We start from the raw sequence: 16,827 nt of genomic DNA on the forward strand, positions 1-16,827 counted from the left end.
GTTGAATGGTCATAACAAAACACTTGTCTACAGATAATAATGGTTTTCGTGGTTGCTTGATAATAACAACCGAATTGTTGTTTCCGCTCGGCGTTTTCTTCTTTTTTGACCTCTTTTCTGCTCGACCTCGGCTTCTTTGCCGGTGAATTCATACTTGTGTTATGGTACAAATAACTATATATGATTGTACTATTCCGTACTGCTATGTCCACAGTGATTGTGCGTTCTTTCTTATTCTGATTTTTTGAGCTGCATACGTCAAATGTTGTGGCAGCGATGCTCACCCCTGTAATAATCCTCATGGGGGATTGACAGTATTCTGTAAACAAACAAACAAACAAACAAACAAACAAACGAACGAACGAACGAACGAACCAACGAACGAACGAACCAACGAACGAACGAACAAACAAACAAACAAACAAACAAACCAACAAACAAACAAACAAACAAACAAACAAACAAACAAACAAACAAATAAATAAATAAAATGAAGCAGCATTCTCAATGACAAAAAAACAATAATAAAAAGACAATGAAGCTTTCAAATCTTGCCTGACGACGCTAGAGTTAATCGTTGAAGTAATGGTACAAGGTGATAGGTTTCGCGGTGTTCCCATAAATTTAAGTAGTATCCAATTTAACCATTTGTGTTATCTTGAGCTTCCTTTGTTCTTGTGACGAACACATAATAGCACGTACTTCAATCGCAATAGCAGTGTTTTTGTGCATATGTGGCCACTAAGGAATGAAAATGCACTGTTTTATAGCTCTAGAAAAATTCCAAGGAACTGGTTATTCTATTTCATTATTCCAACAGCGATAGAAAGAGCGTGAATGAAAATTAGTGTGTAGAGATGCCCTGGTGGTCTAGAACACCTTGTCGGGTTCGCTCCATAATGCATCTCCCAGATTTAAAGTCGTTACGAAGACAACATACACCCTAGTTATACTTAAACTAACCTCTAATTGCGTGTTCGACTCTGGACCACTCAGACCACTGCTTTCAAACATAAAAAATCGATCCAAAAGAATAAGAGGTACCACTGCTGTGACGTGTGCATCTGGCGGCCGCATTTGTGTTGTCGGGTGGAATGCAAGAAGGTGGCTAGACTGATTGAGTGGAGTTTGGGTTAGGAATGACGTGATTATTGAAGTGGTATGACGCTATTTCGTATGAATAAAAGTGTATTTTTTTTTCATGGCTCCTTTAACAAAGCCAAGTAGCGAAAGAAATCTCACCTGTCTTCGGACCAATCCAGGGGCATTGCTGATAAGGAATGGTAAGACCGCGGCCTTACCACGACCACGGTGAAGGTGGCCTTCATGTCCGGCTCGTCGAAGCAAGGAATGGCTTCCCTGGCGAATGTTGGCTCGAAGAAAGTCACCAGCAGATGCCTGCGAATCGGGTGTTTGAAGGGAAACGAACAAGGACAAAAAAGCTCGATACGATGTTGACACTTTTGCTGTGCTATTGTTTGCATGCTTCTATGCTTACGATGAGCTCAACAGAAAAATTACGTGTTTTCATTTTAACACAAAAGTTTCGATGGCGTCATATCCGTCACGGAAATGACTCCAGTACAACGGAGCAAGCGCCCTGTAAAGGGTGCACCCCTGCACACAGTGTCTTATTGCGGGGAAGCAACCTTTAGCTACTAAGGAGCACGCTATTCTTAGGGTTGTTCGTTTTCGGGGTTTATATTTTAACACGAAAGTGTTTTATGCCGGTATACACCAAGATTTCACTGACGTGATATCCGTCATGGAAATGACGCCAGTACACCTTTGCCGAAGCGACCCGCCAGCAGGGCGTGGGTCGCCAAGCACACCCCTGCACATTTCACTTTCTTGTTTTACCGATTCCTATGACAGAAAAATCAACCACAGTTTTTTTTAAGGTTCTTGTACATGTTTTCTTAATACGATGTATTTTTTATTAATAACTCAGCTTACACTACCTCAGAAGGAAGAAGTGTACAAAAAAAGGGAGGAAAGAAAGACTGAAATAGAGAGAAAAATACACGTAAACGTTCACCCGCCCTACGTCCTTTCTTCATCTTTCAAATAGATTTACTTCTACAGTTATTTAATTTATATATGAATAAACTACTGTATTTCTCCGACGCTTTTTTGACCCCAATGCGAGTGAATGCTTGTCCCCTTTCGCCGAAATTGGGTTTTAAGTGCAGAGCACTTTAGGCGCTCGCCTTGTCGTCGTTTCTCGCTCGCTGGACCCAGGTAGAGCAACAGGCTGTCTAGTAATAACGCTGTCGTTCGCGGCGTGCTCCAGACATAGAGAAAGAAATACTATTTTTTTATTTCTCTATACCCCAGAGGCTTCGAAAGCCAAGCGATTTATATAGTCATAAGCGTTCGAAACTCGTGGACAACTGGCGCTTGTCCTACATCTCCCCGTTGTTTAGCGCAAAGACAGCTATAGTTACATTTGAGGCAAAATATACGCAATTAACCGGGAGGGCCCGCGTTCATTTAGTTAGGAACGCTCGTTGAGTTGGTTTTTACGATAGTAAGCGACAAAAGCGGCCGCTCAAGAAAGAAATGTCACGTTCGAAATGACGCAGAAAGGCTCCAGCTACGCAAGAAAAAAATGGCGCGTTCGGGATGACGCAAAACAGCTCCAGCATGCGAAATTAAAGCAAGCACAAAACGAACAGAACTCCCGCAGGCACAGTTTCAGGCAGGGGGCGCGCGAGCACTGCGAGGGCGGGAAATTTGAATTGCATTGGGTGGTAGCAGTGAGCGGATAACGGCAGTACAGCCCATTATGGCAAATCACTGCTCTACACTTCCGACAGCTTTCACATTGAGTGGTACGGCTTTAATTTTTTTGAATAAGAGGTCTCACTGCTTGAGGTTGCCGAGTTTGTAGTGGTACTTGTAGAAGCCCCTGGTGTCACCAAGTCGCCCGGCGAACTTTATTTGGATGACGTACCTGTTCCCCCTCTCCAGCTCCTTGCCGGGCCTGATAATCAGCGTATCATTGTTACCTTTTTCCACAATCGTCACCGGAATGCCGAGCAGCGGTGTGGCTGCGTCCCACACCTGCACCCGAAAGGACGAGAGAGAGAGAGAGAGAGAGAGAGAGAGAGAGAGAGAGAGAGAGAGAGAGAGAGAGAGAGAGAGAGAGAGAGAGAAAATAAACTGCATTTAGCGACTTATTGTCCGGAGGAGAGCCTGCGCATCGTATCTGGCCAGTTAGGGCTGAAGTGCTGCCAAGACAAGTTTTAGTGCTTTCAGAAATTGCCGCAGTTACCCTCACGTGCACCGAAGAACGCTTTCCCCCTGTAATAATTTGAAGCGAAGCTTTCTATGTCTCATTGATGGCGTCGTTCGTCGTGGAAAATGCACTGCAGGAAAATCAACTGTACGCATCGGATTAAACAAAACTATGATGATGATAAGCGAAGGCGTTTCAAACACCTAAATAAACGTTCCCGTGGGAGTAATCGAACCCGGGTCCCTCGCGCTATGAAGCCGACGTCTCTCTGGCCGCCATTCGGACACAGTCGAAGCAGTTTGAATTTCGATTCGAACTATGACTGAGATTGTATGAGGAAAGTCTTCGCGTTTTAGCCATAGTCCTTTTACGGAAGGAGTTTTTATTTTTAGTGGTGTACTGTGCGCGGATTAAGTAGCACCGCTGTCATAAATGCGATACCATTATTTCAAACCTCTAATGTCCCTGCTACCAGCCGCGGTGGCTTAGTGGTTAAGGCGTTGTGCTGCTGAGCACAAGTACGCGGGTTTGATTCCCGGCCGCAGTGGCCGCTTTTTTGATGGAGGGAAAAGTAAAAATGCCTGTGTGTACGAGATTTTGGCGCACACTAAAGATCCTCAGGTGGCCAAAATTAATCTGGAGCCCTCCATTACGGCGCACCTCATCGCCTGCGTTGCGTTGGCGCGTTGAACCCTACAATCAATCAATCAATCAATCAATCAATCAATCAATCAATCAATCAATCAATCAATCAATCAATCAATCAATCAATCAATCAATCTTGTCCCTGCTCTTGAGGGCTGTCAGCTGGCGGTATGCATGCCGTGAAACGTAAGTTTCCATGCCCTCTAATGTGTGGGAATCCTGCAGGGGGTTTAGTTTCAAGCATTGTGTATTGTACACCCATGAACAAACAGAAGCGTCAAGTGTGGACTTCATTGCCGGCAACCACATTCGGGGACAAGTTCTTGATATAAACTAGAGTGCTAAGACATTTGAGGACTAACTTTGCGGACGCACATTTGCGACTGGATAAGAAAGGGAAAAGCATTGGCGCATTCATTCTGTGGAAATGGATCACCAGCGGAGCTGTTGGCGTGTTGTTGGTTGGCCACTAGCTCCCGTCGCGCCGGTGAAGTGATCGCCGGGATTGTGGGTAGCCTTCACTGTGCCACATATCATGCGGGAAGACCAGCCCAGAAAAAAATTAGCAGTGACCATGCTCGGCTATGCCAGGATATACGTAGCGTGAGCTGAGGTTAAGCTTGTTATTATTAGGTTTCCTGTTTGTCTAAGATTAGCTGATTATTATGCTTACTGCTGCTAAAACGATTTCCAATCCAATCCAATCCAATCCAGTCCAGTCCAATCCCATCCAATTCAATCCAGTCCAGTCCAGTCCAGTCCAGTCCAGTCGCTGCTCCTCGCACATGCGCAGCACGGCTCTCCAGGAGCCACGTGAAACGGCTATCAAGCGGCTCCGGCGTAGTGTCAGACTTGGTACTGCGCAACGGAGGCGCGCAGCTGGGCACGCGCCGGCGCCAGTGCGTCTGCCGCGGCTATGACGTCACTCCTCTGGAATGCGCAAACTGGCGAATGTGCAGAATTCTCTACACACCCGTGCTCCAATTGAATTGGATTTTCAATCCAATCCAATACAATTTAATGTAATCATTTCCAATCCAATCCAATCCAATCCAATGCTCCTCGCGCTTGCGCAGCACGGCCCTTCAAGGTCCACGCGAAACGGGACGCTCTGTCCGGCCAACAACAGATCGAGGTCGTGACGTCACAGCCAAAAGTCATGTGATAAAGACATTTTCGTCACTTCTTGGACCGTGGGCTTTTCTTTTTTTTACTTTTATCGCGAAGGCACTGCGCATAGCTTCAAGAAGATATGCATTGCGGTAAGGTGTTTTTTTATCACTTTTGCGCAGGTACGTACGCCCATCCGCAGCGGTAGGTTCGCTTTGGCGTTTGTTTGATGCCCGAGTTTGTGTCAACGTAGCAGCGGGTCAACGTCGTGGACGGCTGCTTACATGATTGTCAAGTGGAGCGTCGAGCTGTTGGTTGATGTTCTTGAATGATTTACACTGCCTGACCTTTTAAATAAAGCCAAGATGTAGGTTGCATACATAGTACGGCTGGGCGTCGGTTAAAGGTTTTAGTCCGATTAGCTGGCTAGCTTTATTCTGTTAATTAATCAATTAATCGTAGTGTTGGTTTCGAAAGAAAAATGACCAAAAATAATATTTTAATGGAATCCATACAACAATAATAACAATAATAAAATGCTTCTCCGTCGCAACAGTTTTAGTTGCTATCATCTCTGAGCATACTTGCATTGTTTTCTGTTGTAACGTCAGGCAGGTTATTTGAACGCAAATATGGTCCTCGGCATGCACACACTTTCAACGCGGTACTCCTGTTTCGGTTTTCTCACGTGACTTCGACCGACTAAAAAATTAATCGCAACTAAAGCATTAATCGGAAAGTTGATCGATCAATCGTCCACCCCTAATACATAGTCCACTCAAAAGCACCACATAAAATTCAACGAGCCGCAGTTTGTGCCTTTTGTAATTTGCAGTGGGGACAAAAATTAAAATTTGCCGCAATGTGCTGCAAACCCCTCAAACACGTCAGACACAGGAATGTAGAAGGGATCACCAGCACTTTCTTTTCAGTGCAAAAGCCTCACATAACATTCAACGAGCCGCAATTTGTGCCTTTTGTAATTTGCAGTGGGGACAAAAATTAAAATTTGCCACAATGTGCTGCAAACACCTCAAACACGTCAGACACAGGAATGTAAAAGGGATCACCAGCACTTTCTTTTCAGCGGGTGTGTTGGTAATAGCTGAAGTGTTTTTGTACCACCTTCAGCAGTTATAAGGGGACAGTGCATTCCCATTAGGTGACGCAGAAGCCACTGAATGAAGATATTTGCTTTCTCTAAGGGCACTGCATGCAGTTTTTCTCTTCTAATAAAGCCTTTGCACTTTATTGAGTATAGGAGCCACACCACCATGCATGATAGTTTTGATATACAGTGCCGTTACCTAACTCTGTGCTTGTGATGTCGGCTAAGAAAAAACTTCACTGAAACAATTGCATTCAATTGCATTCAACTTCACTGAATTCAATTGCAATAAAAAGTTGTGCCCAAACAGCCTCGCATCTTTTTAATTTCTTTTGTGCATTATACTACTCGCTTTTTCTCCATAGATGTTAACTCTGGATGGCTAGTGTTAGTCTTACTTGCAACTTACGGCCTAATTATTAGGTGAAGCCATGCATACTTTTAGTGGGTGATGTACTGGATCTCTCATGCAGCTGACCGACGTGAACTTTTGGGCGACTTCACACGTGTAAAGTGCAAAATTTGGATGAGACAAAGAAGGATGACGTGACCAAGTGCTACTTCCAACTAGGATTTATTGGCAAGATACACTCGCATATATACAGGCAAAATTTTGACAAGAGACAAAGGATGACAGGAACAAGTGCAACTAAGTATTACAGGTAAAGTACAATCTTGTATATACAGAAACCATGCGAACATCAGTAAAAAAAGCAAATTCCAGCACACAAAACCGTTATGCACAGGCACATGATAATATTTGTGACGCAGCTGATGTACAAAGTATAACTAGAGATCGGAACTTTAGGCAAAATTCCCATTTTTTTCCTGGAGTCCCTGTAAACTTTGTTCAACATGTAAGCACGAACTACAAGAATTAAATTAATCAACTGTTGATAGTGCCTAAAAGGGCCTATTTTTAGATTCGTGTCTATATTGGCTTTTTTGCCCTAAAAATGCTTTTTTAGGCTTGCTGAGTCCATTTTACGTAACGTGTTGCCCCAAAACATACCATCAGAGTCAACTTTTCAGAACCTATACCTGCTATGAATGTGCAAAGCCATGGAAATTCACATCTTAGTGACTCATGCAACCGGATTTCAGTGGAGTGGGGATTTCATGTGTCCAGATTGAAAAAGGGTGAGGGCCACTCCAACTAGAAGCCTTTGGAGAGAACTTCCTCCTCTCGGAAACAGCGCAAGGAAGGGCGCAGATGCATCTGCAACTTTGAGGGCAGAGATTGTTTAGTCTTAAGAAAGCAGAAGGACCTGAAGGCAGTAATTTGGCAAGGAGTCTGGTATGGTGAGGGGAAAATGTGGTCGGCAAAGTGGTTAGAAGCATTCAGGCTGTGTCTTTGCAATCACCGGATAGAAATATTGAATAGTGACCATGAATATGCTGGAAGAGTCAAAGCATCTTCCTGTCCCAGTGCTTTACTGCGCTGATTGAGCTAGTGTACATGTGTGTTCCTGCGTTGAGCATTTGCAGTTTTGAAAGCGCAATGCACAGCTGAGAGTTCCAAAGGCGATTGGAGTGACAATAGCATGAGTACAGCTGACTATTGACATCTTGATGGGGAAGGCTTGCACAGGTGACTCTTCCTTCTCTCAGTGGAATGGCTGCTTCTATGGGCAACCCAAAGTGGGTCTCTGAAATAGTAGTCATGAGTGTATAACGCCATGGGAAAAGGTGTTTTGGTCAGGGAAGGCTCCCCATTAAAATAAGAATACAGCGCTATGACCACTCACGGTTGGATGAACTTCGCTTTGCTCTGATTTATTAAGTTTGTGATGATACTGAGCTGGGTGTGTTCCTGCGCTAAGAAAACAGAGGGACAATACAATACCACGACACTGCAAATGGCTTATCTGTTAATATTCTCGTCTTGTACCATCACTCGGTGCAATTAGGCCAGGTAAGACAGTTATAGACGGTACTCGTTGAAAAGTTTAGCGGTCAATTTCTTCGCTTAGCAACACTGGAAACGACCACAGACATGGCCGATGCGCCACGGACACGGCGAAGCATGGAGGAAAGAAAAGGTTAGGAGAGGCCTTGACGTCACATTTGTGAAGCCGAGTCCCGCCATGACTTGAGCCCACGGAGCCCAGCACTCTATCCCATCATCCTTTGCTGTCTCCGGTTTGATTTGACTAACATGGCGTCGCCCTGCCCTCCCGCTTCGAAGCGAAAACAGCTTCGTCGCTAATTCCTCGGTGCGATGTCATCTTCTAAGCTGTTGATTTCGCTTTCAATTTGCCCATTCTAACCCTCACATCAAGTTTCAATCGAAAAACGGCCTTCGTTTTTGAGATAGAAGGACGATTTTTCAGAAAGTAGCGTTTGTCGTCGTCATAGCAACAGGCTCACGGGATGGCGAACGCAGACGCCTCCGATGGCAGAGTTTTCAAACTGGCCTAATTTGAAAACGTTTGTCGTAGCGACTGCGTTGGTTTGCAAGCGTAGCGAGGCAGCCACATACCAAGCGCCTTAAAAGTTTGTCCGTTCTATTCGCCCAAATTTGGCCGCCGCAGTTGTAAGCAACATTGTCCATGGGCTCAAGAAAATTCACTTCCTCCACACTTTTCGCAATGCATTGGGGTGCTAGGGGCCTCTCCTGAGTATTCTTTCCTCCATGCGGCGAAGCCTGGGCCACTGCGGCCGCACGCCGAAGAAAAAAAAGACACCGGCGTGCGTCACCTGCTCCGTTCCAATCCAATTCTAAACTGTGGCGCCAACAGAGATGTTATTAATCGCACTCATAGTGAACTAGACGCAATACTTTGTGTTCGGCAAAGAGTTCGTAACGTGAAACACAGTCATGTGTTTCACAGTCGTGCTTAGCACGGACAAGTGCCGCCATCCCGCGGAGCCCGACGTAACGTGTGACGGCGCACCGTGGCCTTCGCGATCGGCTACTGGCGGCGCGCCGCCGACAGCAAATCGCGGAGGCCATGGGCGCACTCATAGAGTTTCTCACTCGCTTATGGGCGCACTCACACGGTTGCATGGAGGAGAAGAGGGGTGCCTGATCAGCGGGCCGTGCTCGCAACGTCGCCTAGCAACAGACGCTTGGCCACAGATATGGCGGCGCACGCTTGGTTGCCTGCATACATTTCACGCCATTGAATACCGAGGATAACTGCAGGAGGTGCATATAAGACAGGCTCACCACTTGCTGTAGCTATAAGGCCTGCGACATGCAGTTATCAAACTTTACATGCCTTCATCTTCCCGCTGATTTACGATTTAAAGTTTGCTCTTTTCACCAGTTAGGCAATGTAAAATAGTATGTATGCAATATGTAATAGTATGTATGTAAGGCACTTGTATTTGGAAGCCCGCATCATACAGCTGCCTGCAAAAAATTGCTGCCCGTACAAGCATCGCACTCAGTCATCAAGAGCGCAGGCATCAAGGGCGATAGCAAGCTAAGTGCAATGGCTAATCTCGCCTTTACCATAAAACAAATTCTCCGTGAGTGGGACTGACCTATTCAGCTTTCATTAAAGGGTTTCTCTCTCTCTCTCTCTGTCACCGTGGAATTCGTAGATGCACCGGAACACAGTGAGCTCCACCACGTCTCGTTTGCGTCACCTGTCACCGCAATAACAAGCCGAATGTGGTACGTCCAGCGTGGCACCCCAATGCACACAATCATTTCCTCATCACTGAATTCGCTGCATCACAGCACGGCATATCCTCGCTTGGTGAACTCTTTTGCTGCATGTTGTTGCTGACGGCAACGTGACTTGTTTTCTTGTAGAATATGGGGGCGCACAACTACTGGTGTCACACTTCGTCCTCGATTGTTAGGGAAAAGATCAGTGTCGTCGTGTTGTCGCTGTTTCACCGGCGAGGGCTCAAGGTGACGGCTTCATTCGTGAGCTGGCTCAGAGAAACAGACAACGCGACACCGAGGGACACTTCGACGATACACTTACTGGATTTAAGTAACCGGCCACGACAACGTATCACGCGGGTATCATCTAAGGGGAAAGAAACCAACTCGGGCACAGAACAAATTCCCAGGGGCAAAATGACGCAATAACAACAATAAGAAAAACCGACGTACCTTTAGACACATCGTAAAAAAAAAAAACGGCGAAGCGACCGTAGCGCTCACACACAATGCCTATGGCAATCACATCCACATGCTTTGGCTGAAGCCTTGGGTGAAACTCCTTACCGCAGTGCATGGCTTCTTGATGCTATGCGCAGTGCCTTTGTGATAAAAGTAAAAACAAAAAAAAAAAGCCCTCGGCCCAGGAAGTGACGAAAACATCTTTGCCTCGTGACTTTTGACTGTGACGTCAAAACCTCAATCTGTTGTTGGCCGGACAGAGCGTCCCACGCGAAACTGCTCAACCTCGGCCAGTGCAGCTTGCGCTACAAAACCAAGCTTACACCATTTTCTTGAAGTCGGCTTCATTTCTAAACACAAATACGTTGCTGGGAAGACATTGTTAGGGTGAATCTCAAAATACAAACTCCGAGCAAATTAACGGGGACAAGAACACATGAAGACAGCACAAGCGCATGTGTTCTTGTCCCCGTTGATTTGCGCGCAGTTTGTTTTTTGAGATGCATCATTACCAACTCGCCCAACTTGAAACCCATTGTTAGGGTGCAATATACGCCATCTAATAACAAGGTATGAAGCAAGGTATGAAGGGAGAGCGTGTTGCGAAGTAAGCAGGAGGGGGGCGGCTTTTCTCGGTCTACGCCGGCAGAAACAGGGCGTTAGACTATAACAGCACCGCTGTAAAACACGCGGCTGAGAGGAACCCGAATTTACACCCTTTGTATAATGCGTCTGATGATGCTTTACAATTTAGCTATTCGGGGTGGCTACATTCCCCTTGGCTTTCTGGTGTATTTATAAAAATAATGTGTGCCGTACCCTGAGGAGTGACAGCCAGTTGCATTGGCTACTTCGCTATCACATTCCTATACGCCTGCACCGTCTGTCCTCACAAGGTGGGAGGGTGTGGGGCTGTCACTTTGTGAGCCGTCCTGTTACGTTTTCGATAATATACCTTAGGCTGCAGCGCAATTGATGTGTCCACCCCCAGTACAAGCTGTCCCAACCAAACTAAACTCGTAATGTAAACAGGTTCACGTGATTTGTTAACGTGTCACGTCCACGCTGCCTTTTACCAATAGGCTAGTGCTTGGGGCCATTACCTGCACCGCTGATTCTGGGCGCTTGCAAGTTCCGTTGGTGTAGTTGAACATTCCAGCGTGCATGACGACAAGGTCAGTGTCTTCGACGCAGAGCACTCTCACGGTCACGGTGGCCGAAAACGTGTTGACGTCGTCGGCCGTAGAGGCACCCGCCGTGTCCCCGGCTCCTAGATCAGAGGGCCTTCGCATCTTCGTGTTGTCGTCCATGGTCTCGACAAAGAGCGGCCGGATCTCGATGTCGTAGTGCTCTGGCAGTAGCTTTCGCGGCAGTCGGTTGTTATAGAGCACCATGTGCGACGAGGTGCGGTGCCGGGAGCGGAAGAACTCCAGCGTGTCGTCGAGGAGAACCGAGGTGTGGGCCAGAGGACCGGGCCTGGGGGGCAAAGTCGAAGTGCACGTTAGCCGCAATGCATTTTAAAACATGTTTCACTTTTAACAAAAAAAAGACATCCCCCTCGCGAGGGGCACGATCAAATGCAGAGCATTTCCGAGGGGGTGCGCCGGCAAGTCGTATCTCTCGATCGCGGGACCCGTGTCGCCATCTTTTGGAGGCGCGGGACAACTTGTGGCGCTTTCGAAACAAACGAGAAATGAGTGATGGATATAAGGCGCGTTCGGTGCATCGAAATCTGTGTCGGTTTCGTGGCTCGGTCGGTAGTGCGCCGGGCACCTTGCGCTCCGCCCGCGGCGTCATGGGTTCGAAACCGGGCGCCGGAAACTGTTATTTCTTTCATAGTGTAGTGGCCTGGCTGCGGACTACGACAAGGCGCGCATGCGGACTACGACAAGGCACGCCAACGCCGCGTGACATTGTGAGTTACTAAAATGCTATGCATTTAAAATGCCAGAAAAAATGTAGTGACGGGTTGTATTTACTATGTCTTTACGAATTTTACTACCCCCAGAACGGTACGTAGGGTTATGACTTACTGGCGCCATATTTGCGCGGGTCAGTCGCCCGCCGGTCGACCACCCCACCGCTTGTCGACGGAAACGAAAGGAGGCCGACACGACGCTGCGGCGGCCACTGATTGACAGCGGCTTTTGAGCGGCGTTGAGTGTTGTTGCCCCAAAAGGGATTAAGGAGCCGCCGGTATTCCCCCCGCCTGAGCAACTGAACGCGTGTGCGCGTGAAAGCCCAGTCAGCGACGACCGGACAATGGGACCCCGTGGCGGCGGCAGCACAGCGAAGAAGGCAGTGGCAATGGTCAAGCCATTAACCCTTCCCGGAGTGATTCCACGAACCTTGTTAATCTGTGCTGTTAGGCTCCCTGGGAACGCAGCGCGCGGCAGCCACCAAAAGAATACGCGGCGCCCGCGCGTCTTCCGTTCTTCCCCTCTGCTACAGGCTCCTGACGAGTGGGAAGGGTGTGTGTGTGTGCGTGTGCTGTGCATCTGCCGACATACCTGAAAGGCGTGTCCCTACCCGAGGGCGGTGCTTCACAGCGAGGAACGTACACATCACCATTGGTCCGCATTGTTTTGTATGGGGATCCCTAACCTAGGGAACTAGGGATCGGGGGTCAACAAAAAGGGCGTGCTGCGGCCCGCCAAGATCTGTCTTCTGTCTTCTGTCTTCATCTCGACAACTCACTGTAAAAATGTAAATAAACCCGTTGAGTTTGCTCTAAGCTCTCCCCTAGTCCTGGCTCGACGGAGCGACGGCGACCGGCCCCGCTACCAGCAGACTGCGGTCGCTACAACTCGCTACAAGACGCAACAGTAGGTCCTGCCAGTAAGTATGGACCCTGAATGCTATCGTTACTAGTCTAGACCGTGCACCTCGTAACTGCTGCTTGTTTGATGCTCACATTCACTGGTAGAACAAAATTCTATAAATTACTGAACATAATAACTACACCACTTTTTCCACTCCGAATCCCGATTAAAAGCTTATGCAAATCCACATGCTGACTTGTATATGCTCACATTAAAATGCATAATTCTAAAATTGTCGCCAATGTATTTGATTTTTGTGACAAGCAGACTGACTCTAGGACTTTCCGCTGCTGGCTATAAAACCAAGAAGAAGCAGATGCATTTCTAAGGTAACTAAGTTATACTCTCTCTCCTCGTGCATCCCCTTGGTCTTCTTGCTCGATTTATTTGTTTTTGAATTGTGACACGTGCTTGTTTAATGTGTCTGTGTCGTGGTCCGCGCTCAGCGGATCCGCAGTGTCACGCGCAGATTCTTTTACTATGCTATGCATGGCCAGTTATTAAAAGCACTAAGCAGCTACTGAATACTGTGACAAGTAACAGGTTACTGTTCCGTTACAAAGTTCCACGACCATTTTTAAGAGTGCTTTTGTTTTGTGAGCGAAAATTAAACTTTGCTACCAACAGACTTAACAAGTGCACTCGGACTCTGCCATGAGGCTGTTGCGTTTAACGTTGAAACAAACTTGATTTTCTAAGCAAATGAATATCCTCGAGTCCAGTTTTAAGAGGAATTACAGTAAAGTACAGGCGGAGGAACCCGCGTGTTTGGTGCGCTGCCCTGCAAATAGACAAGCAAAATTTGTTTTCACCTACGTAGCTCTACCGACAAACGTTTGTAACTGATTGCATACAATAAAAAACGCAAGGCAACTTTCATGACAACAAAACTCACATGCGTAAAACTGCCAGATACGGGAACACGTATCTATGCGCCAGGGAAGGTAAGCGTGAGAGACGAGTACATGTAAAGCACGCAAAGACACATGAACCTGGCTTGCGGAGATCCGCATATGTCTGTTATCCTATCGCTGGCATTGCGAAGCATACTGCAGGCTTAAAACTTGTTCCATCACATGTTCATACTCAGTCCAGCGCAAAGTTTTAATTAACTGTCAGGATTTAATCGAAAGTTTTTTAATTTAAAGTTTAAAGTATTTCAAAGTCGAGATTTAAAGTTTTAATTAACCGTACATCGGGCTAATTTAATCTCCCAAGTGGGAACGCGTGTTCAACGGGATGCTTTTGTAAACCACGGCAAGGGTGCAGCACTCTTATTTATGAAGCTCGCCCAACGGGTAACAGCCGGTTCTCCTTTGTGAAATGAATGCTGAACAACCACTTTTACCGCATGCCGGGGTTTTTATTGAAGTTGCACTTTGACGCCCATGCGCACACACTCCTTCACATATGCACACTATTCCCCTACGTGGACACCTTTACTCCTTTGGACGAAGACGGCGTGACCGGCCGACTGGCGCAGAAGGACCAGGCAGTATAATAATTACGCAAATTGTTAAGCAATTTTGAGTGAGACGTGCAAGGTTAGGCTATGCGTTGCTGCATCTTGCTGCTTTTCATTTTGCATTTTGCTGCGCTACGCCTAACGTTATGCCTGTAAGAACCGCACCGAGCGCGTGTTTTAATAGCTTAGTAGGGCACTCGCCTCTTGCCTTTGCCACCACCATTAGAACTGAGCATTTCACGAGGCCTCCCAGAAGATTTCATAAAATTGTAGAACATCAGTCGCCCCTACAGCATTTGTTTCACTCCTGTCTGCTTTTCCTTCCCAGAGGTTGCAGCAGCATCAGCGTGTGTCACTGTGCCACTGGCACAGTGGCACACGCTATGCCACTGGCACAAAATGCTGTGCCACTGGCCCAAAATTCTGAGAGAGTAGCCTATAAGAATGTTTTAATTTAAAAATTTGAGTGCAATATAAATACTTATTAAGGGCTCTGAATGCGAATGAGTCGCTTTGTTTCCGTCCCGCGTTCTCGAAGGGCTTTATGCTGTTGGCGCTTGAGACGATTTGCTTGGCTACATGCTTTCGCCTTACCCTTTCGAATGGCTTCGATTTGTCTCCCACGCGTTGCGACACCGCTCGTTTCTGACGCCATTTACGGGGACAGTTGACGTCGATGGTGGATTTCCCTGCATGTCGCGTCACTCGCTTGGCTGCGTTTTTCCGCTCTCTTTATCGCTACTGCCGAGTTCAAGCGCTATGTACCACTTAAGGGCTATGGACCACTTGACGCTATAGAAAGCTTTCAAGACACGGCGTCTAGGAGCCGTTTCGCTGTCACAGAGGCTGACACTAACGCCAACACCGGCTTTTTCGCTCACTGAGCAATTTAATGCTTTCGCATTAAAAAGCTTTACACCCCCCCCCCCCTCCCCTCTACCGCTAAGAGTCATTTCAGCGCCGCCTTGGGCGATACAACCCTTACGAGGGCCTGACGACCTCTCGCAATCAATCGTGTAATCGGGGTCTCAAATGGAAGTAACCAGAGAACGCTTTTACCGCTGGGGACTATTGGCGGAATAATGGAAGTATTCAGTAGAGGTAACCACTGCGGCAAAAAGATCAAGAAAAAAACAAACAAATATCCATACCAGTCGTCGGATGGTAGTAGAGAAAAACTCTACCACAAGGAGCTATTCCCTTTACCACGAAAGAAAAATAACGTTTTCCGTCCTCCGACCCAGCTTCATTCTCATTACAGACTAACTAGAATTCCATCCTAAAAGATCACGCATCATTGGCTTCCAGTGAAATGTGTACGCGCTTCCTTGTGCGTAATTCCAAACACTCCGTAATCGTCATGACCCGCTCTTCGGTTACCGCGAGGATGGCGTGAGGAGCGAACAATCAGCCCGAACACGATCTTACATATTGGCGATTGCAACGGATGAGTAGACAGCTGCGTACGACGACAGGCTCTTTTCATGCTTGCTGTGTGCGATCCAGATTCAATACCTCGTAAAAGATATTGATGTGTCTTTCACAATAAATGACGGATGGTTCAGTGTCATCCACTCCTCGCGTGGCTAAGGAGCGGATTCAGCTGAATGGCGTGTGTTTTTGCGCCCACGAATACATCCACCCACCATGATGATCATATTCTGCGCCATTGACAGCTCCTTCCGGAAGGAGATTAAGCTCGAATATTTTTTTCACGCGTGACCAATGTCAGAGGTGATTTAGGGCACCGGAAATTTCGAGCTGGGCCAAGCGCTACCTACCTGCGTACGACGGCCAGTTGCGAGGACGCGGGAAGCCATCCGGGAAGACCGGCTTCGAACGAACCCAGTTCGAGGGTCTTCTGCTTGGACGGAGCAGCGCGGAACCACGCCGCCCCCACGGTCGTCAGCAGCACTGCCACGGCCAGCCCCGACCCGTAGATGGCGCGGAGGCGGCGGCTCACCGCACCTTCCTTGTCCATCGACACGCTGTGAGAGGAGCAAGTTCGTGATTAGAGTTCTGAACAACATAAAGTATTTTTAACTGGTTTGTTCAAGTAAGTTAATATTCCATGACGAGCCACCGCTAAGCCCGAAAGAATTTTCCAGTCGAAGGAAGAAACGCCAGGATAGGCGCTAAGTTTGCACCTTCCAACCGGTAAAGGGCCGGAAAGTTGTGCTGTCCAAGTAGCCTTTACCCCACAGCACTCGCGAGCCATGAGCACTATCCTAAGCTGCGAGTACTGGGCACGGCGAAGTGGACATTCACATAGAGGTCTAAGGAACGCTTATAACGTAGTGAGTATTTTAAAAGACAGCTTATAACGCGAAATGAAGAAGAGGAGGTTGATGA

At 47.2% G+C, this 16,827-nt stretch overlaps 1 protein-coding gene across 1 annotated transcript in view; it reads right to left on the minus strand.

The window, feature by feature from the left end:
• Window positions 1-16,456, minus strand: part of LOC144153160 (aminopeptidase N-like) — a 70,785-nt gene extending 54,329 nt beyond the window's left edge. Inside the window, exons 1-4 of the mRNA XM_077684811.1 lie at window positions 16,257-16,456; window positions 11,292-11,664; window positions 2,870-3,066; window positions 1,243-1,398 (exon numbers count right to left, since the gene is read on the minus strand). Coding sequence (XP_077540937.1) covers window positions 1,243-1,398; window positions 2,870-3,066; window positions 11,292-11,664; window positions 16,257-16,456 — 926 coding nt within the window. The remainder of the gene's footprint in view (window positions 1-1,242; window positions 1,399-2,869; window positions 3,067-11,291; window positions 11,665-16,256) is intronic.
• Between the last annotated feature and the right edge of the window lie 371 nt (window positions 16,457-16,827).

This window comes from Haemaphysalis longicornis, unplaced genomic scaffold (assembly GCF_048455015.1).
Source record: "Haemaphysalis longicornis isolate Haplotype H1 unplaced genomic scaffold, Haemaphysalis longicornis Haplotype H1 scaffold_9, whole genome shotgun sequence".
In the NCBI taxonomy this organism is placed as follows: Eukaryota; Metazoa; Arthropoda; class Arachnida; order Ixodida; family Ixodidae; genus Haemaphysalis; species Haemaphysalis longicornis.